The sequence below is a fragment of the Mobula hypostoma genome, chromosome 29 (assembly GCF_963921235.1).
Source record: "Mobula hypostoma chromosome 29, sMobHyp1.1, whole genome shotgun sequence".
NCBI lineage: Eukaryota > Metazoa > Chordata > Chondrichthyes > Myliobatiformes > Myliobatidae > Mobula > Mobula hypostoma.
Genome location: NC_086125.1, coordinates 22,269,665 through 22,294,215, shown reverse-complemented (window position 1 = coordinate 22,294,215; position 24,551 = coordinate 22,269,665). Strand labels below are relative to the sequence as shown.

The 24,551-nt window shown below is 41.4% G+C and overlaps 1 protein-coding gene across 1 annotated transcript in view; it reads right to left on the bottom strand.

The window, feature by feature from the left end:
* Positions 1–24,551, bottom strand: part of LOC134339294 (adhesion G protein-coupled receptor E2-like) — a 108,930-nt gene that overhangs the window by 30,637 nt on the left and 53,742 nt on the right. The window contains exons 10-13 of the mRNA XM_063035670.1: positions 23,944–24,114; positions 8,662–8,856; positions 7,069–7,304; positions 1,937–2,003 (exon numbers count right to left, since the gene is read on the bottom strand). Of these exons, the coding sequence (XP_062891740.1) occupies positions 1,937–2,003; positions 7,069–7,304; positions 8,662–8,856; positions 23,944–24,114 (669 nt within the window). The remainder of the gene's footprint in view (positions 1–1,936; positions 2,004–7,068; positions 7,305–8,661; positions 8,857–23,943; positions 24,115–24,551) is intronic.

Genomic DNA, 24,551 nt, shown 5'->3' with positions numbered 1-24,551 from the left:
GTCAGAAAGGCACAACAGCGCCTTTATTTCTGCGGAGCATCAAGGAAGTCCACCTCTGTCCCAGGATACTGATGGACTTTTACCGCTGTACCATTGAGAGCATACTCACCAACTGCATCTCAGTGTGGTATGGCAATTGTCCCATATCGGACCGCAAAGCACTCCAGCGTGTGGTGAAAACTGCCCAGCGGATTATCGGCACCCAATTGCCCACCATTGAGAACATCTACCATAAACACTGCCTGGGCAGGGCGAAAAGCATTATCAAGGATGCATCTCACCCTAACCATGGACTTTTTACTCACCTCTCATCCAGTAGGCGCTACAGGAGCCTCTGCTTCCACACCAGCAGGCACAGGAAGAGCTTCTTCCTTGAGGCTGTGACCCTGCTGAACCTCACATCACAGCACTAAGCAGTATTGCACCCATATTGTACTGTCTCAGTACTTTTATATTTGTGTGCTATAGCACCTATTTTTTATTTGCAGTTATTTTGTAATTTGCATTTCTTGTTAGATGCTAACTGCATTTCATTGGCTTTGTATCTGTACTTGGCACAATAACAATAAAATTAAATCTAATCTAATCTAACTATGCAGACAGACACAACCAAAACGTAGGTCCACCCAACTTAGGGATACATAATAGGACAATGAAGATGGTGGAAAGAGATACCATACTTTAACAACAGGAACTTACTTTTAGATCAAAATCTTTCATTGACTCCAAAGTGTAAAGCAGTTTATGAACTGTCCCAACACTTGGGATAAAGTGGTATCTAATCTGCAAATGTGCCAATGTCTCAAAGGGATGAAAGCAACCATGAAGATTCTGTTATCACTGGGCCCAGTGCACCCACGACTCAGAGAGGGTCTGGGGGGCAAATAATGGAGGAAACTACCCAAGATGTGCAGGATGGTTGCATCCTTTGTGTTGGTCAGTGGCTGGTGTTCAGGATTACACTGGTTTGGGGTTGAGATGGTACAATGGCGCAGGGTTAGGAGAGAAAGCTCAGAGTTAGGAGACAGGGTTGTAAATTTAGTGGGGTCCATTTTGGGCACTAGCCTACAAAGTACCCAGCACATTTTCAAGGAGCGATGTCTCAGAGAGGCAGTGTCCATTATTAAGGACCTCCAGCACCCAGAGCATGCCCTTCTCTCACTGTTACCACAGGTGGGAGGGACAGAAGCCTAAAGGCTCACACTCAGTGACTCAGGAACAGCGTCTTCCCCTCTGGCATCCGATTCCTAAATGGACATTAAACACTATCTCACTTTTTTTAATATATATTATTTCTGTTTTGCACAATTTTAAATTTATTCAATATACGTATACGTAAAATAATATACGTATATTATTTTATTTTTTTCTTCTTCTTCTTCTTCTATTGTGTATTGCATTAAACTGCTGCTGCTAAATTAACAAATTTCACAACACATTCAGGTGATAATAAACCTGATTCTGAAAGCAACAGATCAGAGGTCAAAGGCCAGCCCCTAGGTCAGAGGTGCGATTGACACAAACACCTGAGGGCCAGTTTCACTGATATTTCTTCAGTTATCAAATGTGCCGACCACACTGAGTGTCAGACACATTAACATTGAGAAGACACCGATGCTTCTCACAGTCCATGAGTGATTCGTGAGGGGCTGTTACACTGGACACAGCCCCTCAGCAGAGGCACCACCCCGGACTGTGATCCTTCCCCACTGAGCTTTTGGAGTGTCTGCATCAAGCTTCAGTGCATCCCCCAAACTCGTCCTTCTCAACACTGGGCACTGAGACACTCCAGTGCACAGTGATATCTGGTGTCTGTGAACCCTGGGCATAGAGACGGCACCATGTGGACACACACAGGGGACTGAAAGTGAAGCACACAACAAGAGAGAACCCCGGTCTGGAACAGTTGCAGTGCAGAGAGAAACAGGAAGCTTACCAGAATCATGAAACAGACCGGGCCCTGGAAACTCCAGTTAAACCCCAACTCGTGCTTCAGCCAACAGCTGTGAGGATGGAGGAGATTCGTGACTGAGTGGCAGTCAGTTTATGAAATACATTGAGAACGTCACTGGATCTACAGTGCAGGAAAGCGGCAGCCAATCTCTGCATGGCAAGATCCCAAACAATAACAGTGCACTGATGACCAATCAATGCCATTGGTTAAGGGATGTTGGCCTGAATGTGGGGGAGATGGCCTGCACTCTCCTTTGATATAGTTTGTTGGGATAAGTTCTGTCCATCCAAAACTACAGACAGGACTTGGCTCCGCTTTCTCCTCCAATGACAGCAGCAGTGACAATGTGACTCCTTCTCAGCTCTGCACTGGAACTCAATCTCTGTCCACAGAGTTGGGCATCTGTCAGTAAACTGGGAGGGCAGAGGCACCCAGCACAGGAGAGAATTGAGAAGGGCAGGGAGGGGCACCACCCCATTTCCCTCCCTGCTCCACATGCAGAGACTAGGGTTGATAATGACCAAGTCCAACAAGCATCAGGCAACTGGTGTTTCAACAGAAGCCTTGTTTGCCTCTCTCATTGTGGTCAATCCCAGAAGAAGTTGAGGGAATGATTAGCCATTAGCTGACCAGTTCTGCAATGTTCTGTGATGCTGGGATCTCAGCCAGACTCACTTCTGCAGGTCCCTGAATGGAGATCAGTGGGATCTTCTCTTTCTTTTTCAATCTTTTTATTAGTATCGTAATGATAAAGATTAACATAACATAGTAATCATACAAAGTTATTGGATTACATTATTGTAATTATCATATATAAATATAAACCCAGTTAATACATGGATATTAAACCTCCCAATCTTACAGGATACAAATATTATATATAGACAAATTAACATGAAAAAGGAAAAAGAAAAAAAATATATACCCCCCAAAAAAACTAATCTAACAAGATAGACCAACTAGACTACAGGAAAAAAAAAGACATGGGCTGTTATGAACCATAAAAAAGAACCATTAGTGTCATTGACTCCGCTCCCCTCAATATATACTAAAAATGAATAGAGTAGGTTTGGAAAAGGTCAAATTACATTATATGAAAGTATTGAATAAATGGCCTCCAAGTCTTTTCAAATTTAATAGAGGGATCATAAATAACACTTTAATTTTTTTCTATTATTAACCTCCTCAATTGAAAATCAATTAATGAAAACCAGAAGTGAGTTTTATATACATAGTGATAAATCGGGTAAACTACTAGCTAATCGATTGAAAACTGATTTGGTTAAACATCAAATTATTAAGATTTGTAAGCATCATGACAGTTTAGCAGTCAATCATGACGAGATAAATAAATCCTTTCAAGAGTTTTACACCTCTTTATACCATTCTGAATTTCCTCATGTCCTAACATTATGCATGTCTTTTTAAGGAAATTGAATTTTCTGAAATTATCACCAGAAGAATGTTTAACATTAGAAACTCCTATCACGGATGAAGAAATAAAAGGTATTATTTCCTCTATGAATTCTGGCAAAGCACCTGGTCCAGATGGTTTTACAGTGGAATTCTTTAAGTTTTTTTCTTCTATTCTTTTGCCTTGGTTGTCTAGAGTTTTTAAAGAAGCAATCAGATTAGGTAAATTACCACAATCATTTTATGAAGCTTCTATTTCTTTAATTCTTAAAAAGAATTAAGACCCTACTGATTGTGCATCATATAGACCGATATCTCTGTTGAATGTCGATTCAAAGATTTTTTCTGAAATATTAGCAACTGGTTAGAGAAGGTATTACCTCAAATTATCTCTGTGGACCAGACTGGATTTATTAAAAAACATCATTCATCTTTTAATATTAGGAGATTGATGAATATTATTTATACTCCATCACTTACTACTCCAGAATGTGTTATTTCAGTAGATGCTGAGAAAGCTTTTGACAGAGTTGAATGGTCATATTTATTTACTGTGCTTGAGAAATTTAATTTTAACCCAATATTTATATCTTGGATTAAATTGATATATTATACCCCTGTAGCTTCAGTTTTTACCAATAATCAATGATCTCCCTTTCTTCGTTTATTTCGGGGTACTAGGCAGGAATGTCCTCCTAGTCCATTATTATTTGATATTGCCCTTGAACCTTTAGCAATTGCTATTCGAGATTCACCTGACATTCTTGCTATTACCCGTATAATGATACATAAGGTATCATTATATGCAGACGATTTGCTATTATATATCTCTAACCCTGAGAAATCCATTCCCGCTGTTTTATTCTTGTTGGCTCAGTTTAGTAATTTTTCTGGTTATAAATTAAATCTTAATAAGAGTGAACTATTTCCCCTAAATATGCAGGTTCCAATTCATGGATGTTTACCATTTAAATTGGTTACTGATTTCTTTACATACTTAGGGGTTAAAATTACAAAAAAGCATAAGGATTTATTTAAGGCTAATTTTATACCTTTAATTGATCAGATTAAACTTTTGTTTACTAAACGGTCACCAATGTCTCTATCATTGATAGGTCAGATTAATGCTATCAAGATGATTATTTTACCTAAATTTTAATATTTATTTCAAGCGGTGCCAGTTTTTATTCCAAAATCCTTTTTTGACAAGGTTGATTCTAAAATCTCTTCATATATATGGCAGAATAAAAATCCTAGGATAGGTAAAAGATACTTACAGAAATTTAAAAAGGGGGTTGTCTGGCATTGCTGAATTTTAGATTTTATTATTGGGCAATTAATATTCGATATTTAAAATTTTGGTCATGGGACTTGGACATAACTTCAAGTCCACATTGGGTAAATCTTTAATGTAAATCTTTACAAGGGTTTTCATTGGGTTCTATTTTAGGGACCTCGCTTCCCTTTTCTCTTGCTAAATTGCATAAACAAATGGTTAACCCAATAGTAAAATATACTTTACAAATATGGTTTCAATTTTGAAAATTTTTTGGGTTGAATCAATTTATTCTAGCGAGTCCTATTATATCTAATTTGTTTTTTCAACCCTCTATCATGGATCAAGCCTATTTGGCTTGGAAAACTAAAGGTGTATTAAAATTTTGTGATCTATTTTTGGATAATTGTTTCATGTCTTTTGAACAATTATCTAACAAATACAATTTGCCAAGATCCCATTTCTTTAGATATTTACAGATTAGAAATTTTTAAAATACTGTTCTTTCTACCTTCCCAAATTTATATTCATCGGATATTTTGGAAAAAATTTTAGGTTTAATTCCTTTTCAGAAAAGTGTAATAGCAAACATTTATAGTGTAATTATGAAAATACGTCCAGACATATCTAATAAGGTTAAGATTGATTGGGAAAGAGAACTTAAGGTTACTTTACCTGTTGAAAAATGGGAAACCATTCTTCAATTAGTTAATTCATCCTCTATATGTGCTAAACATGCGTTGATACAGTTTAAAGTAGCGCATAGGGTTCATATGTCGAAGGATAAATTAGCTCGTTATTAATCTCATATAAATCCTATAAAGTGATAGATGTCACTCCGAGATATCTTCTGTAACTCATGTGTTTTGGTCATGTCCTCTTTTAAAAAATACTGGAAAGATATCTTTGATATTATTTCAACTGTTTTGAGTATTGATATACAACTCCACCCTATTACTGCAATTTTTGGTTTACCAATGATAGAACCAAATCTTTTAACATCTTCAGCTTGTTGGATGATTGCACTTCTTACACTAATGGCCAGAAGATCCATTTTGCTGAATTGGAAAGAGGTCAATCCCCCCACCACATTTCATTGGTTCTCTCAAACTATGTTGTGTTTAAATTTAGAAAAAATTTAGAGATCAGTGGGATCTCAGGTCACTGTAAACTCTCCCCTTTGATCACAGGTCAACAGGCTGCCGAAGTGGGTGGGCACTTGTTGGATCAGGGTGTAAAGACTGTGGACCTAGATTAGGGAAATGGGTTCCAGTCAGGGTTGATTGGTAGATGCTTTGAGATGCCAAATGGTCTCCTCCTGTTGCCTCTATTATTCCTAAGATTCTCCTGCTGCCTCTAGCCAGTCTTAGACCTCTCAATGGTACAGCAGCTGAGATCAGTTGGAACAAGATCTGTCAGGGTGTGAAGTCAAATTCTTTCCAGTCTCGGGGAATATCTCAGACAAGATCTACAAAAACCTTTGGAAGTCTTTTCCTTTTTACAAGTTTCAACACAGCTTCCTACACCTCTCCATGCAGTCTCCACCTGGAGAATTAAGTTGTTTGTCCATTGTTGACGTCGATGAGGACCTCGACACCATTGATGGTGTCGAGACTAGCGCGTGATTTGGATTTAAGTGAGGGAGAGTTGCGCAGCGTCAGCCTCACTCTCTCTTCCTAATTTCCATCTCGGTCCAGTGGCAAGACAGAGTCTAGACGGCTGGAGATGGGACTAGGCGCAGTGGATGACCAGGACATCTTCTGTGTTTTGTCCTGCTCTACACGTTCCATGACGCTTGCAGAGACCGCCTTCTTGACCGTTGGACCTTCCATTGGTCTCGTCCGCTCAATCCACCGGAGTCTGTCTTCACATGCTGGGATAGACAACTCCCTATCTCACCGAGGATTTGAGACCCGTCAGCTACCCTCACCTGGAGAATATTTAATACAATATTATCAAGGTTTCAGATGCAGGATATCGGGTGAATTTTATGCTTTGCTCTCAGAGCTGGTACAGGACTCAGTCCACGTCCTGCGTTAGGGCAGTGGTGCAGCCAATTGCGCCGCTGCCTCCAGGGACCCGGGTCAATCCTGACCTTGGTTGTTGTCCAAGTGGAGTTTGCATGTTGTCTCCATCACCGTGCCAGGATTTCCCTTAGAGCTCCGGTTTGATCCCACATCCCAACGGTGTGTTATTGACAGTAAATTACCCCTTGTTGTGGGTGGGTGGGGAAGCATCAAAGGGGAGTTGATGGCCATGTGTGGGAGGATAAGATTCAGGGGTAGAGGGAGATAAGGAGAGGGCAATGGAACTGATGGGCTAAATCCGCAGGAAGCTAGCATGGACCTGATGGACCAAATGGCCTCTTTCTGTGTCACAGTCAGTTGTATCACTCTATCACATTTCCTTATCATTTAATACTCACGCGGTTTCTGTTCCATAGCCTCTGGGGTATATTGCCGCTGTGATAATGACTATCACAGCAGGAACAGCATAAGCAGAAACATACAGGTATCTTCGTTTGATGATATGTGTGCGAGTGTAATTGGTGACTGTCAGGTTTCTGGACATGATGAAAAGCTGCAGACTGTCCAGGAACATCCAGACGAAGACGGCAAGGAAGAGGTAATGCAGACACCCAGCAATCAGGGCGCACACAACCTAAAGAAAGAGGCAACACAGTAGATAGTGGGCAGCTCGGGGCAAAAGCAGAGGGCAGTCAGAGACAGGGACGCAGGCAGGAACATGCAGAGACGGGTCAGAGACACACAGACGGTTACACAAAAGTGGAAAGGAATAGAGAGAGATAACCACAGCTAAAGACATTCACATGGGCACAGAGAAAAACACATGGCATCAGAAATGGACTGACAACCTTTTCCAGCTCCCTCTTACCTCTTCTCTTCTCCTCACCTGCCCATCACTTCCCTCTGGTTCCCCCTTCCCTTTCTCCCCGATCCACATTCACGTCCGATCAGATTTCTTTCTCTTCAGCCCTTTAACTTCTTTACCTCTCACCTCCCAGCTGCTGTATTTAAACACCCCCCGACCCACACTCCTTCCCCCTCACCTCATTTCACCTCTCACCTGTCAGCTTGTAATCCTTCCACTCTCCTCTCCCTCTGATTCTGACTTCTGCCACCTTCCTGTCCAATTCTGATGAAGGGTCTCAGCCTGAAATCTCAACTGTTTATTCCCCTCTATGGATGCTGCCTGACCCACTGAGTTTCTCCATCATTTTGTGTGTGTAACTCAGAGATACAAACACAGAGACTCTGACATAAATCAGTACACAAACACCTGTACACAACGGAAGAGATAATCTGCAAACAGAAAGAACACGGTGGTGATACACACCAGATATTTATTAATTTAGTGATAAAATTAGAATAATATACGAAGGAGATGGGGGAACTCCAAGGATCAGTAGGTATCTATGAAGGGACATGGACATTAGACGTTTCACATTGGCTGACCTCCTCTGTTCCTCCAGCTCCTTTGTGATTTGCTCCAGATCTCCAGTGTTTGCAAACTCTTGTGAGTCCATAAGCTGAGAACAACTTTGGTACTTTTTACAAAATATCTTGTTGCAGCACCAGATCTGCAAAGTGTGCTGATGTCACTCATTCTCCAGTGACCGGGAAACTCAGTGACAGGGATAATCCACTGCACCCCAGGGTGAATGTGAATGAGGAGGTTTGGAGTGTCCCGTGAGGTCATTGGACAGGAGGGCAGAGGGAGGGAAAGGTCAATGTTCTGTGGTGACAAGACCGTGGGGAAGGGGTGAGTCTCCAATGCTCGGAGGTTTTGGCTACCATTGCAATGAGGATCTGATTAAAGGGATGGCACGATGGTCATGATGAGCCAACGGGAGGAGAGGACACCAGAGGAGAGTGGTGGGAGAGCAGGGGCTGAGATACCACTACACCCACGTTAAGTCTGCCTTTGCTGCAGAATTTGACCAACTGCACATTCAGAAACCCTATGAGAATTAGAGGTGGTAATTTGGTTTTCTTACCAGCTGTTTAATCCGCATTCCGATCGGAAAGATGAACTGTGCCAGGAAGAGGGTGATACTCAGGTGCTTGTGGAGATTGGTGTGAGCATTCTGGATGGATTTGCAGTTGACAAATACGGCGATGGAGGCAGCGAGGCAGAAAAGGGAGATGATGAGGCCGATGTAGGTGATCACCTCCAAGTGCCTGTCATCAGTCTGCAAGCACAAAGTGGGGAACCACGTTCAGGAAACGGCTGTGATAGAGTCTCCAGGGACAGAGTTACTGTGATAGAGTGTCCAGGGACAGCATTAGACAGTGTTACTGTGATAGAGTCTCCAGGGACAGAGTTACTGTGATAGAGTCTCCAGGGACAGCATTAGACAGAGTTAATGCAAGTTCACACTCATGGGATGTCCAGCCCTTCCAGTCCTGTGTCGGTGATTCTGTACCACACATGGGTCCGCCCTCGCCTCTTTATCCAACCCATCAATACACCCCTCCACCACTTATCAGTAGTTCCTTCACTATAGATTACTAGATCCTGACAACCTGGGATCTCTGATTATGACCCCTTACTTTGTAAACTTAAAGCAAGATTGGACTTAATTGTCACATGTAAATCGAAACATCAAAACATATTGTGAAATGCATCATTTTATGTCGATAACCAACCCAGATCGAGGATCGTGCTGGGAGCATCCAACAAATGCTGCCACACGTCTGGCACTAATATAGCATGTCCACAACTCCCTAACCCGAAACCAAACCGTACGTCATCGGAATGTGGGAGGTAATCGGGGCACCTGGAGGCAACTCATGCAGTCATGGGGAGAAAGTACAAACTCCTTACAGGCAGTGGTGGGAATCAAACCACAATTGGTGATCACTGGTGGTACAAAGCGATTGTGCTCACCACTATGCTACCATGCCATCCACATCTAATACCGTACTGTATCCTTCGCACAACTAATAAAGGTAGGAACGTTACAGTGCCACCCATGACTAATACCGTACCATAACCTTAGCACGACGAATAAAGGTCGGAGCAATAGTTGTTCTGCTGGAGGAACACAGCAGGTCAAGCAGCGTCTGTGGTTACTCGAGTATCTGTAATAAGGGTAGGTCTTACAGAGTGAATGGTGAGGACCTGGTGTGTGGAGGAACAGTGTGTAAAGTCAATGTGTTCCTGAAGGTGGAAATAGAGGTTGCTAAGGCAGTAAAGAAGGCATCGGTTACTTCCTGCATTAGTCAGGGAATAAAATATAAATACAGTACAGGCAGGAAATGGTAAAAGTCTAAGCAACATTGTCTAGACCACAGCTAGAGTGCTGCTGAGTGAGCTGCTGACTTGTTCTCTGCAACTGAGGCGACATAATTTTCTGAGAAATGGTGACAGAGGGACTCCTTCTGTTACAAGCCTCCTGCCAACATTTGGCGGTTTCCTGTCACCCTCTGCACTATGGGAAAGTGTCATGAAAAATATCAGTGCAGAGGGTGAAAAGGTGATTCACAAAGCCTAAGCTCACCCAACCCATCCACATAAGACATGCTTTCCAATCGTAAATCCCCTCTGAAGCCTCTCTAAATCTTCCACATCATTCCTACAGTGCAAAGAGAACTGAACACAGTACTCTGAGAGCAATCTAACCCAGAGTTATCTCGAGGTAGAATATTTCTTTTTGGTTCTTGAACACAACCTCCCCGCAACCCATCCGACTAAGGAAGGCCAACACACCATATGCCTTCTGAACGACCCTTTTGACTTTCATAGCATCATTCTTTTGTTTTCCTTGGAGCAGAAGATGTTGATAGACCATGGAATGAATAGATACTGGGAAAATTTAGACCATAGCAGAAGTGTCAAAATGCAGACAGTAGAGGTTGAGAGGAAGGGGTATGGATTTTGAAGGGATTTGTGGAAGGATTGTTTCACCCATTGGGACACACTGCCTTGAGGGGGTGGCAGATGCAGGTGCATCACCACATTTCAGTGACATCCAGAGGAGGATTTGTATCACCAATATATAGAAAGCTACAGAACAAATTTTAATGTAGATGACCCTTAATGGTCAGCATGGAAAATGTGGGCTGAAGGGTCTTTTTCTGTGCTTGTGTCTCTGACCACCTCTCCGACACCGAGCACCAAGTACCATCTCTGCCAAGCACTTCGACCCATAACTAATACCGTACCATAACCTTGGCACGACAAATAAAGGTTGGAGCAATAATTGATCTTCCAGAGGAACTCAGTAGGTCGAGCCGTGTCTCTGGGAGGAAAAGAACTGTCAGTATTTTGGTTTGAAATCCTGAATCAAAACCAGAATGTCACCTCAGTCTTGATACAGGGTTCGGACCTGAAATTTTGACAATTCCTTTCCCCCTACAGAGCTGCTCGACCCCTTAAGTTCCTCCAGCAGATTGTTTGCTGCTCCTCACTCCAGCATCTGTGGTTACTCGAGTATCTGTAATAAGGGTCGGTCTTACAGAGTGAATGGTGAGGACCTGGTGTGCGGAGGAACAGTGTGTAAAGTCAATGTGTTCCTGAAGGTGGAAATAGAGGTTGCTAAGGCAGTAAAGAAGGCATCGGTAACTTGCTGCATTAGTCAGGGAATAAAATATAAATACAGTATAGGCAGGAAATGGTAAAAGTCTAAGCAACATTGTCTAGACCACAGCTAGAGTGCTGCTGAGTGAGCTGCTGACTTGTTCTCTGCAACTGAGGCAACATAATTTTCTGAGAAATGGTGACAGAGGGACTCCTTCTGTTACAAGCCTCCTGCCAACATTTGGCGGTTTCCTGTCTCCATCTGCACTATGGGAAAGTGTCATGAAAAGTATCAGTGGAGAAGGTGAAAAGGTGATTCACAAAGCCTTAGCTCACCCAACCCATCCTCATAAGATATGCTTTCCAATCGTAAATCCCCTCTGAAGCCTCTCTAAAACTTCCACATCATTCCTACGGTGCAAACAGAACTGAACACAGTACTCTGAGAGCAATCTAACCCAGAGTTATCTCGAGTTAGAATATTTCTTTTTGGTTCTTGAACACAACTTCCCCGCAACCCATCCAACTAAGGAAGGCCAAAACACCATATGCCTTCTGAATGACCCTTTTGACTTTCATAGCATCATTCTTTTGTTTTCCTTGGAGCAGAAAAATACTGACAGTTCTTTTCCTCCCAGAGACACAGTTGATAGAGCATGGAATGAATAGATACTGGGAAAATTTACACCATAGCAAAAGTGTCAAAATGCAGACAGTAGAGGTTGAGAGGAAGAGGTATGGATTTTCAAGGGATCAGTGGAAGGATTGTTTCACCCATTGGGACACACTGCCTTGAGGGGGTGGCACAGGCAGGTGCATCACCACATTTCAGTGACATCCAGAGGAGGATTTGTATCACCAATATATAGAAAGCTACAGAACAAATTTTAATGTAGATGACCCTTAATGGTCAGCATGGAGAATGTGGGCTGAAGGGTCTTTTTCTGTGTTTGTGTCTCTGACCACCTCTCCGACACCGAGCACCAAGTATCATCTCTGCCAGCGCTTCGACCCATAACTAATACCGTACCATAACCTTGGCACGACTAATAAAGGTTAGAGCAATAATTGATCTTCTGGAGGAACTCAGTAGGTCGAGCTGTGTCTCTGGGAGGAAAAGAACTGTCAGTATTTTGGTTTGAAATCCTGAATCAGAACCAGAATGTCACCTGAGTCCTGATACAGGGTTCGGACCTGAAATTTTGACAATTCCTTTCCCCCTACAGAGATGCTCGACCCCTTAAGTTCCTCCAGCAGATTGTTTGCTGCTCCTCAGTCCAGCGTCTGTGGTTACTCGAATATCTGTCATGAGGGTCGGTCTTACAGAGTGAATGGTGAGGACCTGGTGTGTGGAGGAACAGTGTGTAAAGTCAATGTGTTCCTGAAGGTGGAAATAGAGGTTGCTAAGGCAGTAAAGAAGGCATCGTTTACTTCCTGCATTAGTCAGGGAATAAAATATAAATACAGTACAGGCAGGAAATGGTAAAAGTCTAAGCAACATTGTCTAGAGCACAGCTAGAGTGCTACTGAGTGAGCTGCTGACTTGTTCTCTGTAACTGAGGCGACATAAATTTCTGAGAAATGGTGACAGAGGGACTCCTTCTGTTACAAGCCTCCTGCCAACATTTGGCGGTTTCCTGTCTCCCTCTGCACTATGCGAAAGTGTCATGAAAAGTATCAGTGGAGAGGGTGAAAAGGTGATTCACAAAGCCTTAGCTCACCCAACCCATCCTCATAACACATGCTTTCCAATCGTAAATCCCCTCTGAAGCCTCTCTAAATCTTCCACATCATTCCTACAGTGCAAACAGAACTGAACACAGTACTCTGACAGCAATCTAACCCAGAGTTATCTCGAGTTAGAATATTTCTTTTTGGTTCTTGAACACAACCTCCCCGCAACCCATCCAACTAAGGAAGGCCAACACACCATATGCCTTCTGAATGACCCTTTTGACTTTCATAGCATCATTCTTTTGTTTTCCTTGGAGCAGAAAATGTTGATAGACCATGGAATGAATAGATACTGGGAAAATTTAGACGATAGCAGAAGTGTCAAAATGCAGACAGTAGAGGTTGAGTGCAAGGGGTATGGATTTTGAAGGGATTTGTGGAAGGATTGTTTCACCCATTGGGACACACTGCCTTGAGGGGGTGGCAGATGCAGGTGCATCACCACATTTCAGTGACATCCAGAGGAGGATTTGTATCACCAATATATAGAAAGCTACAGAACAAATTTTAATGTAGATGACCCTTAATGGTCAGCATGGAAAATGTGGGCTGAAGGGTCTTTTTCTGTGTTTGTGTCTCTGACCACCTCTCCGACACCAAGCACCAAATATCATCTCTGCCAGCGCTTCGACCCATAACTAATACTGTACCATAACCTTGGCACGACAAATAAAGGTTGGAGAAATAATTAATCTTCTGGAGGAACTCAGTAGGTCGAGCCGTGTCTCTGGGAGGAAAAGAACTGTCAGTATTTTGGTTTGAAATCCTGAATCAGTACCAGAATGTCACCTCAGTCCTGATACAGAGTTCGGACCTGAAATTTTGACAATTCCTTTCCCCCGGCAGAGCTGCTCGACCCCTTAATTTCCTCCAGCAGATTGTTTGTTGCTCCTCAGTCCAGCTTCTGTGGTTACTCGAGTATCTGTAATAAGGGTAGGTCTTACAGAGTGAATGGTGAGGACCTGGTGTGTGGAGGAACAGTGTGTAAAGTCATTGTGTTCCTGAAGGTGGAAATAGAGGTTGCTAAGGTAGTAAAGAAGGCATCATTTACTTCCTGCATTAGTCAGGGAATAAAATATAAATACAGTACAGGCAGGAAATGGTAAAAGTCTAAGCAACATTGTCTAGAGCACAGCTAGAGTGCTACTGAGTGAGCTGCTGACTTGTTCTCTGTAACTGAGGCGACATAAATTTCTGAGAAATGGTGACAGAGGGACTCCTTCTGTTACAAGCCTCCTGCCAACATTTGGCGGTTTCCTGTCTCCCTCTGCACTATGCGAAAGTGTCATGAAAAGTATCAGTGGAGAGGGTGAAAAGGTGATTCACAAAGCCTTAGCTCACCCAACCCATCCTCATAAGACATGCTTTCCAATCGTAAATCCCCTCTGAAGCCTCTCTAAATCTTCCACATCATTCCTACAGTGCAAACAGAACTGAACACAGTACTCTGACAGCAATCTAACCCAGAGTTATCTCGAGTTAGAATATTTCTTTTTGGTTCTTGAACACAACCTCCCCGCAACCCATCCGACTAAGGAAGGCCAACACACCATATGCCTTCTGAACGACCCTTTTGACTTTCATAGCATCATTCTTTTGTTTTCCTTGGAGCAGAAGATGTTGATAGACCATGGAATGAATAGATACTGGGAAAATTTAGACGATAGCAGAAGTGTCAAAATGCAGACAGTAGAGGTTGAGTGCAAGGGGTATGGATTTTGAAGGGATTTGTGGAAGGATTGTTTCACCCATTGGGACACACTGCCTTGAGGGGGTGGCACAGGCAGGTGCATCACCACATTTCAGCGACAGCTGGAGAAGGATTTGTATCACCAATATATAGAAAGCTACAGAACAAATTTTAATGTAGATGACCCTTAATGGTCAGCATGGAGAATGTGGGCTGAAGGGTCTTTTTCTGTGTTTGTGTCTCTGACCACCTCTCCGACACCGAGCACCAAATATCATCTCTGCCAGCGCTTCGACCCATAACTAATACCGTACCATAACCTTGGCACGACTAATAAAGGTTAGAGCAATAATTGATCTTCTGGAGGAACTCAGTAGGTCGAGCTGTGTCTCTGGGAGGAAAAGAACTGTCAGTATTTTGGTTTGAAATCCTGAATCAGAACCAGAATGTCACCTGAGTCCTGATACAGGGTTCGGACCTGAAATTTTGACAATTCCTTTCCCCCTACAGAGATGCTCGACCCCTTAAGTTCCTCCAGCAGATTGTTTGCTGCTCCTCAGTCCAGCGTCTGTGGTTACTCGAATATCTGTCATGAGGGGTCGGTCTTACAGAGTGAATGGTGAGGACCTGGTGTGTGGAGGAACAGTGTGTAAAGTCAATGTGTTCCTTAAAGTGGAAATAGAGGTTGCTAAGGCAGTAAAGAAGGCATCGGTTACTTCCTGCATTAGTCAGGGAATAAAATATAAATACATAACAGGCAGGAAGTGGTAAAAGTCTAAGCAACATTTTCTGGACCACAGCTAGAGTGCTGCTGAGTGAGCTGCTGACTTGTTCTCTGTAACTGAGGCTACATAATTTTCTGAGAAATGGTGACAGAGGGACTCCTTCTGTTACAAGCCTCCTGCCAACATTTGGCGGTTTCCTGTCTCCCTCTGCACTATGGGAAAGTGTCATGAAAAATATCAGTCGAGAGGGTTGAAAGGTGATTCACAAAGCCTTAGCTCACCCAACCCATCCTCATAAGACATGCTTTCCAATCGTAAATCCCCTCTGAAGCCTCTCTAAATCTTCCACATCATTCCTACAGTGCAAAGAGAACTGAACACAGTACTCTGAGAGCAATATAACCCAGAGTTATCTCCAGTTAGAATATTTCTTTTTGGTTCTTGAACACAACCTCCCCCCAACCCATCCAACTAAGGAAGGCCAACACACCATATGCCTTCTGAACGACCCTTTTGACTTTCATAACATCATTCTTTTGTTTTCCTTGGAGCAGAAGATATTGATAGAGCATGGAATGAATAGATACTGGGAAAATTTACACCATAGCAGAAGTGTCGAAATGCAGACAGTAGAGGTTGAGTGCAAGGGGTATGGATTTTGAAGGGATTTGTGGAAGGATTGTTTCACCCATTGGGACACACTGCCTTGAGGGGGTGGCACAGGCAGGTGCATCACCACATTTCAGTGACATCCAGAGAAGGATTTGTATCACCAATATATAGAAAGCTACAGAACAAATTTTAATGTAGATGACCTTTAATGGTCAGCATGGAGAATGTGGGCTGAAGGGTTCCGGTGACGTCATCATTCAGAATGGCAGCTTAAATCAATAGCTCCTCTGGATAAACGCATATTTTGTCCCATTAATCCAGCAAATATAAGATCTTTCGAAAATATCTGAATTGAAAAGGGGGGCAAGAATGGGTAAAAAGAATGGAGATTTTAAAAATCATCACTGTGGAGCCTATGGAAGAGAGGGGTGCAACACACGGCTCTCCTACACATGCACGTGGTGGCGAAGCTGACGCGGGGCCTCGTGCGGGCGAAGCGGCAAATATGATAGGGAACACTCACAACACGCTGGAGGAACTCAGCAGGTCGAGCAGCATCCATGGAAACGATGAGACGACGTTTCGGGCCGGAACCCTTCGTCAAGACCGAAACGTCGACTCATCGTTTCCTCGGATGCTGTCCGACCGGCTGAGTTCCTCCAGCGTGTTGTGAGTGTTGCTTTGATCCCAGCATCTGCAGGTTATTTTGTGTTTGAAATATGATAAGGATTCTGGAAGAGATAAGGGAAGTCCAGAAAGATATAAAACAGCAACTCAATGATATCAAGTCAGAGCTCGCCAATGTCAATCAGAAAATAGTGGTGGCAGAGACTCGAATTGAGAAGATGGAAGATTGCCTGCAAAATGTGGAACAGATACTAAGTCAGACAATAAACTTATTAAATCAACAAGAAAGTAAATAGCTTGACCAGGACCGAAGATCGCAATAGAAAAATATCAGGATTTATAATGTTCCCGAAGGCGCGGAGGGATTGTCGATGATAGACTTTTTAGACAAGCCGCTGCGGGATGCGCCAGAGATTCCCCCAACTATGGAGATTGAAATTCAGAGGATGCATCGTGCGCTCATCCCGAGGCCTCTCGGAAACAGAGAAAGTAAACTGCGCTCAATAGTACTTAGATTCCTTCGATTCAAGAGCATGGCGGAGATTCTATGAAGGGCCTGGGGTAAGAAGAGGGTTTTTTGGAGCAGAAAGTTAATATACTTCGATCATGATTACCCCATGGCGGTCCTACAGAAATGGAAGGAGTATTCCGAAGCAAAACGAATATTAAAGCAAGAAAAGATTAAATTCCAAACCCCGTACCCTGCTAAACTGAGGGTATTTTACCAAGAAGGGATACGACTATATCAGACGGTGGAAGAGGTGACTACAGACATGAAGAACAGAAGACTGCCCATTAGCGTGGTCAAATCAAGCGAATGTCTGGCTGAGCAGTTATCCCGAAATAGTAAGAGAACCGAGAAAGCAGGGGACGGGAGCAGGACGAGAGAAGGATATTAGGAATATTAGGAAGAGACTGTAAGTTCTCTGAGGACAGCCCTCGCCTCCTCCAGGAGAGCCATAAGATTTGGCTAACTTTGAAAGTGCTGATAAACTAAATGGAAGCAAAAACAGTGATATACGTATCTTGAAAAATACGTATTATAATGTGGATTTTATATTACTCGATTTTTAAAAAATTCATTCATTCATTCCTTTTGCCCCACCTAAATGAGAATATGTACATGGGAGGAATACACAGGGAAATCATTTCTGTGTAATGGACATAAGATTTTTTACTTACTTTTATAGGTACTGCAGTGGGGCCCCTCAACTCACAGGTAGGAGGGGCTAATCACCATGGCTAGGCGTTTCCTCCAGCTCAACCCAGGGTCATCTAGAGACACCAGCCTTGGAATCACACCTTCATTAACTTGTTTTTATTATTCACGTTTCTTAGCTCTTATTTGTTCAGTAAGTAGATCAATTAAGTTATATTTTGCAAATTTCAATGATATACTAACAGATAAATACATGTGGCTAAGGACAAAGTTAAATTCATTTCTTTTCATGTCAATGGGCTGTTGAATCCAGTCAAGCGCAGTAAAATTCTATCAAAAATGAAAAAAGAACAAGCCCATGTAAAATATTTCAGGAAACTCACTTAAGTGATAATGAGTATGGAAAATTAAAGAGAATGGGTTTCACTAATTTGTTTTTCTCCTCATATAAAATCAGGACATAGAAGAGGAGTTGCTATTCTCATCTCAAGCAAGCTAAATTTTGAAAAAGTATTCGAAATGGGAGATGAGGAGGGCAAATATATTCTGGTAAGGGGGAGTATTAATAGAAATCCAGTTACTTTATTGAATATATATGCATCCCCAGGAAGTCATATTACTTTCTTCCAGAAAATTACTAATATTATGGTAACTGAAACAGGTGGTCTCTTGATATGTGGGGGAGACTTAAGTGTACAATTACAACCAAAGTTAGACTCTTCCAATAGAAAAACCTATGAAACAAAGTCCTTACATAAGAAAGTTAACACTCTTTTTGAGGATGTTGGTCTAATTGATATATGGAGGGACCTTTTCCTCAACAGAAGGGATTACACTCATTATTCTGCGCCCCCCCCCCCCCATTCCATATATACAAGAATAGACTACTTCATAACATTTGGAAAAGATAGAGACAAAATAATCACCTGTGGAATTGGGACAATAGATGTAAGTGACCATGCACCTATATATTTATCTGTTGATTTTGACCTACAACCAAAGAATACTATTTGGAAACTAAATTCAAGTCTACTCAATGATCCCTATTTTAAGGAACAAATTAAAAAAGAAATTGGTCTTTACTTAGAATTCAATGATAATGGAGAGATTTCACCTCCCATTCTATGGGATACTCTGAAGGCTGTCTTAAGAGGGAAAATTATAGCGATATCTCCATATAAGAAAAAAATAAGGAATAAAATACTAGAGGGATTACAAAATAAGCTGAAGGAACTACAAAAAACACAAATTGAGTTTGGCACAGAATATATTAGAGGAAATTTTTAAAAATAGGAATGGAATTAATGGTTTGGCTACACAAGAAATCAGGAAAAATTTAATGTTTCTGAAACAGAGACACTATGAAAGTGGATCTAAATCTATGAAAATACTGGCATGGAAACTGAAAAAAAAGATAGCAGAAAATACAATTCATAGAATTATGGATCCAAGAACAAAAGTGATAAAAAAATAAGCTAAGTGAAATTCAAGAAGCTTTTGAGATGTTTTACAAAACTCTATATTCCAAAGTTCCAGGGGGAAGCATAACCCAAATTGACACCTTCCTGAATTCTTTAGTAACTTTACCCACTTTAAGCAAAGAACAAAACAGAACAATGACTCCTGACATAACTGAAGCTGAATTAAAAACTGTAATTAGTAGGCTTAAATTAACCAAGTCACCAGGATCAGATGGATATACGGCAGAGTGATATAAAGAGCTTAGAGGTGAGTTAATTCCTGTTTTACTGCCCACACTGAACTGGGCCCTAAGAAAGGCGAAACTGCCACCCAGCTGGAAGGAGGAGATAATCTCAGCTATACCGAAAGAAGGCAAGGATAAAATGAAATGTGGGTCACTTAGACCAATATCTGTTCTTAATGTGGATTATAGAATATTTACCTCCATCATAGCCAAACGATTAGAAGAGTTTCTACCCACACTGATACATAATGATCAGACAGGTTTTATACAACAATGCCAAAAACAAGACAATATACAAAGGACACTTCACATTATGGATCATATAAAAAAATGAAATTGAAGCAATAGTGATAAGCGTGGACACTGAAAAGGCATTTGATTTGGTTAATAGCAATTTTCCTTACAGAGTTTTACATAGATTTGGTCTACGTGACACAATTATTGAAACTATACAGGTACTATACAATAATCCTACTGCCAGGATTAAAATCGATGGATATTTATCTGATAGTTTTACCCTAGAAAGGGGCTCGAGACAGGGGTGTGCATGGTAACTGCTACTCTTCACATTATATCTGGAACCATTAGCTCAATACATCAGACAAAATGAAGATATCAGGGGAAATACTATTAAAGGGACAGAGCATAAATTGACCTGTTATGCTGATGACATTTTGATCTATCTAGGGCAACCAACATACTCTTTACCTAAATTGATGCAATCCTTTGAACAAAATCGCCAATTATCAGGATACAAGATCAACATCGATAAAACCCAACTACTTTCATATAACTATAGCCCACCAAGAAAATTGAAAGTAGATATCCTTGGGCATGGCAAACAGAGTCCGTCAAATATATGGGCATCATCGTGCCAAAAGATTTGGCAAAATTATCAGAATGCAATTATCAGCCTATATATAAAAAAAATTAAGGAAGATATAACAAGATGGAACCTAATTCCTTTTCTTGGTTTCAGTTCAAGGATTGAATCTATTAAAATGAAAATACTGCCCAGACTACTATATCTCTATCAGACCCTACCAATAGAGATTAACCAAAATCAATTCAGTGAATGGAACAAGATGCTATCTAGATATATATGGCAAGGTAAAAGGCCTAGGGTTCGTCTCAAAACTTTGCAATTAGCCAAGGAAAAGGGGGGATGGGGCCTACCTTCTCTTAGAGATTACTATTTTGCAGCACAGTTGAGAGCCGTGATATGCTGGTGCATCCTATCATATGGCACAATGGAAAAACATTGAGAAGAGGATACTTTGCACCCCATACAGACAATTTTGGCTGATAATAACCTACAAAATTACATAAATAATAGTGAAATGGACTCTTAAAATATGGAAAACTATTATAAAAGAATATAAACTAGAGAGAGACATTGCAATTCTTAAATGGTGTGCATATGAATTGGATTTTACGCCGAATAAACTGGATGCTAGATTTAAGGACTAGACAGCTAAAGGAATAACAGCTACTTGCAAAATAATGAAAGAAGGAACATATAAATTTCAGTTTTGAAATGCTCAAAGAGAAACACTTATTAGAAAAACAAGACTCTTACCGGTATTTACAGATGTGACAGTATGTTAATAGGACGGTTAAAAATGTAACCAAGAAATGTACATGTCTGATAGAGCTACTTAGAAAAGCATATAATTCAGACAACGGTAGTAAAGTAATTTCAAACATGTATAAGGGTTTGTCAAGTCTTAAAACATGTTCGACTTCATACATTAAAACAAAATGGGAGAAGAAAGGAGAGATAATAATATCTGAGGAAGACTGGACAATAATATGGAGGTATCAATGGAAGCGTACCAGTTCATAGAAATGGAGGGAGTTCGGGTGGCAAAACTTGACAAGATATTTTATTACACCCTCTCAGAAATCCCATTATGATAGTAACCACCCTGTTTGCTGGAGAAACTGTGGAAATCCAAATGCAAACCATTATCATATTTTCTGGAAATGCCCTGTTATCAAAGACTATTGGAGTGGGATACTTAATACCAAGCAAGACATTCTTTAAAAGTAAAATACTCTTAGAGAGTAAGACCATATATTTTGGGTATATATCTCAAGAATGGATGAAAATAGATAAATATTTAATGAATATACTTGAGGACTGGGAGAAATTCAGAGTTCAGCAGAGGAGGACAAAGGGCTTAATTAGGAAGGGGAAAAAAAATTATGAGAGAAAACTGGCAGGGAACATAAAAACGGACTGTAAAAGCTTTTATAGATATGTAAAAAGGAAATGACTGGTAAAGACAAATGTAGGTCCCCTGCAGACAGAAACAGGTGAATTGATTATGGGGAGCAAGGACATGGCAGACCAATTGAATAATTACTTTGGTTCTGTCTTCACTAAGGAGGACATAAATAATCTTCCAGAAATAGTAGGGGACAGAGGGTCCAGTGAGATGGAGGAACTGAGCGAAATACATGTTAGTAGGGAAGTGGTGTTAGGTAAATTGAAGGGATTGAAAGCAGATAAATCCCTAGGGCCAGATGGTCTGCATCCTAGAGTGCTTAAGGAAGTAGCCCAAGAAATAGTGGATGCATTAGTGATAATTTTTCAAAACTCGTTAGATTCTGGGCTAGTTCTGAGGATTGGAGGGTGGCTAATGTAACTCCACTTTTTAAAAAAGGAGGGAGAGAGAAACCGGGGAATTATAGACCGGTTAGCCTAACGTCGGTGGTGGGGAAACTGCTGGTGTCAGTTATCAAGGATGTGATAACAGCACATTTGGAAAGCGGTGAAATCATCGGACAAAGTCAGCATGGATTTGTGAAAGGAAAATCATGTCTGACGAATCTCATAGAATTTTTTGAGGATTTAACTAGTAGAGTGGATAGGGGAGAACCAGTGGATGTGGTGTATTTGGATTTTCAAAAGGCTTTTGACAAAGTCCCACACAGGAGATTAGTGTGCAAACTTAAAGCACACGGTATTGGGGGTAAGGTATTGGTGTGGGTGGAGAATTGGTTAGCAGACAGGAAGCAAAGAGTGGGAATAAACGGGACCTTTTCAGAATGGCAGGCGGTGACTAGTGGGGTACCGCAAGGCTCAGTGCTGGGACCCCAGTTGTTTACAATATATATTAATGACTTGGATGAGGGAATTAAATGCAGCATCTCCAAGTTTGCAGATGACACGAAGCTGGGTGGCAGTGTTAGCTGTGAGGAGGATGCTAAGAGGATGCAGGGTGACTTGGATAGGTTGGGTGAGTGGGCAAATTCATGGCAGATGCAATTTAATGTGGATAAATGTGAAGTTATCCACTTTGGTGGCAAAAATAGGAAAACAGATTATTATCTGAATGGTGGCCGATTAGGAAAAGGGGAGGTATAACGAGACCTGGGTGTCATTATACACCAGTCATTGAAAGTGGGCATGCAGGTACAGCAGGCCGTGAAAAAGGCGAATGGTATGCTGGCATTTATAGCGAGAGGATTCGAGTACAGGAGCAGGGAGGTACTACTGCAGTTGTACAAGGCCTTGGTGAGACCACACCTGGAATATTGTGTGCAGTTTTGGTCCCCTAATCTGAGGAAAGACATCCTTGCCATAGAGGGAGTACAAAGAAGGTTCACCAGATTGATTCCTGGGATGGCAGGACTTTCATATGAAGAAAGACTGGATGAACTGGGCTTGTACTCGTTGGAATTTAGAAGATTGAGGGGGGATCTGATTGAAACGTATAAGATCTTAAAGGGATTGGACAGGCTAGATGCAGGAAGATTGTTCCCTATGTTGGGGAAGTCCAGAACGAGGGGCCACAGTTTGAGGATAGAGGGGAAGCCTTTTAGGACCGAGATTAGGAAAAACTTCTTCACACAGAGAGTGGTGAATCTGTGGAATTCTCTGTCACAGGAAGCAGTTGAGGTCAGTTCATTGGCTATATTTAAGAGGGAGTTAGATATGGCCCTTGTGGCTACGGGGGTCAGGGGGTATGGAGGGAAGGCTGGGGCGGGGTTCTGAGTTGGATGATCAGCCATGATCATAATAAATGGCGGTGCAGGCTCGAAGGGCCAAATGGCCTACTCCTGCACCTATTTTCTATGTTTCTATGTTTCTATACTGGAAAAAATGGTTTAACTATATAACACCTCATAGGCCTGATTTTATTCTCACAAGTCAATGAATATATTGTAAAAAAAAATCACTCCCTGCTCTGTATATAGTTTTCTTCTTTCGATTGTTCTTTCTTTCCTCTCCTTTTCTATAGGTATATATTGTACCTCAAATAAATATTATGTAGAGATTCGTGACAAATATGATTACATGATATATATGTACAGTATCTGAAATACATCTTATGGAAATGTTTGTTTGATGATGAAATTCAATAAAAAATAAATTACCAAAAAAAGAGAATGTGGGCTGAAGGGTCTGTTTCTGTGTTTGTGTCTCTTTCAATCTGACTCTCTTCATTCACCCCTTTTTATCTGACTACAGATTTTTCTATTGAATGATTTCTTACCTCAATCTTAACTGGAGTCATTAAAATAGCAAAGCTGGTCAGATGGTTACATTGGCAAGTTACATGGGTCTGATTGGAATCGATCTGTTCACAACCATCAGATAACCAGACACTGTTCTCTTTGGTATTACTCAAATAGACACATTCTGGCTCTTCACTGACTTCCTTTTCCTGATTCCAGATAAGGACAAATTCTTTTAACAATAATTGAAAACATTCTAATAACAAGTTAAATATTCACAGCCACAGGACGGGGGACATTGGTTAGAAACAGAGTGAACCTCCATCTACATTGTCCCATCAAACTTGTGAAGTGCAGGGCAATAAAATTAGGAAAGATTACCTTTTTTGCCTCATGAACATAAAACTTTTGAAATCTACAGTGAAATGTATCATTTGTGCCAATGACCAACATAGTCTTTGATGAAACCCATGTGGTCACGAAGAGAAAGTACAAACACCTTACAGACAGTGGCGGGAATTGAACCCCTGTCTTATTGCTGGCACTGTAAAGCATTATGTGAACCACTCTGCTACTGTGAAAACTCGATGGCTGAATGGGTAATTACAGTAATGCAGTAATGGGTATTTTCCTTTCAGTGAAATGG